Source organism: Oenanthe melanoleuca, chromosome Z, assembly GCF_029582105.1.
Source record: "Oenanthe melanoleuca isolate GR-GAL-2019-014 chromosome Z, OMel1.0, whole genome shotgun sequence".
NCBI classification, from domain to species: domain Eukaryota; kingdom Metazoa; phylum Chordata; class Aves; order Passeriformes; family Muscicapidae; genus Oenanthe; species Oenanthe melanoleuca.
In genome coordinates, this window is record NC_079362.1 from 29,940,543 (window position 1) to 29,941,899 (window position 1,357).

The following is a 1,357-nucleotide window of genomic DNA, read 5'->3' on the forward strand; positions in this document are numbered from 1 at the left end:
TTAAGACTGAACTTATGCACAAAGAAAGCACATCCCATATTCCCAGACTTCCTTAATACGTACACAGTACACAGTATTCTTAATATCTTGCTTTTGTAATTTGGCAGATCGGCTTCCAAAACACCAGCTAGGCCCTCCAGGTTGCTCTCTAAAGACGAATTGCTCTAAAATCAAAATAAAAAAAAAAACCATAATCAACCAGGCAAAATTAACTAGTCCGACTCTCACAAGTATGACAATGGTGTTGGACAAGAGCATCCTTTCATGTCCCCTCATTTTTCAGGGCAACAATCGAGTTCCATCAGCAGCGAAGATCTGTTCGCTTGTCTGAGAGGAGCAGCTGCTCCTCAGAAGAGCTGCACCCGACCGCCAAGCTGCCCCGCTAGGACAGGAACTTCAGCGCTCCCCAGGGATGCAAGATCCGACATCGCCTCAGGAGCATCTCGGCAGCGCACTGATTAACAACACAGCACCACGCAAAACACCCTGTTTTTCCCAGCACCGTCATCTTTTGTTCTGCCACCCCCTCCTCCAGCAGCCCCATTGTCGGGACTGAAACCTTGTGCCGCAGGCAGATCAGTTAATTCTTTCGCACCTTTCGCAGACCAGAATCGGCAATCTTTAGATACAATGGTAACTATTCTCCGCCCGTTTTTCGCCGGCTGGGAAACACCACGCTGCGGTTTAAGCACTTGCCCGCCACAGCACGTGGCTTAGCAAAAAACGGCAAGTTTCCATCCATCTCATAAAATAAGTATTTTCTTTGAGGGTCGCTACTGCAGACGAAGTGCCCCCACACCACGCAGGGGAAGGGGAGAGGGCGGAGGCAAACAAGGCTTTAACTCTCCCGAGCCGCCGGCCCGCCTACCTTCTCTCCCACCCTGCAGATGAGCGACTCGAGCCTCTCCTCGATCTCCGACGGCTCGGACGTCCTCCGCCTCTTGTGGGGCTGCCCTGCTCCAACAACACACGGAGCACAGCGTTACCGACGCCGCAGAAACCCCGCCGCTCCTCCATCCCGCCCAACCCACCCTCCCTGCCGGGCCACCCCGGGGGCGACGCGGGGCTCACCATCGCTGTCGTCGCTGTGCCGCCGCCGCGACATGGCGGGGAGCGGCGGGAAGGAGCGGCGGTGAGGAGCTGTGAGGGGCGGTGAGGAGCGCTGCGGAGCTCCGCGACGCGCCGGGCCGAGACACCTCGCGCGGGCCGAGCAAGCGCGCTGCTCCCCCCGTCCGCAGCCGCGCTGGTTCCGGGGCGGGCGCAGCTGCTCCCGCCCTTTTCCCTGCGGAGTCCGAGCGCTTCCGGGGCAGCAGGAGGAGCAGGAGGCGGGCGGGCGGTTCCCGGTGGAGAGGCGGAG

General features: G+C 58.7%; 1 protein-coding gene across 1 annotated transcript in view; it reads right to left on the bottom strand.

Moving 5' to 3' along the window:
* The window catches only part of NCBP1 (nuclear cap binding protein subunit 1), a 30,355-nt gene extending 29,201 nt beyond the window's left edge, over window positions 1-1,154 (bottom strand). The window contains exons 1-3 of the mRNA XM_056513331.1: window positions 1,072-1,154; window positions 869-954; window positions 64-164 (exon numbers count right to left, since the gene is read on the bottom strand). Coding sequence (XP_056369306.1) covers window positions 64-164; window positions 869-954; window positions 1,072-1,105 — 221 coding nt within the window. The 5' untranslated portion in view covers window positions 1,106-1,154. The remainder of the gene's footprint in view (window positions 1-63; window positions 165-868; window positions 955-1,071) is intronic.
* Between the last annotated feature and the right edge of the window lie 203 nt (window positions 1,155-1,357).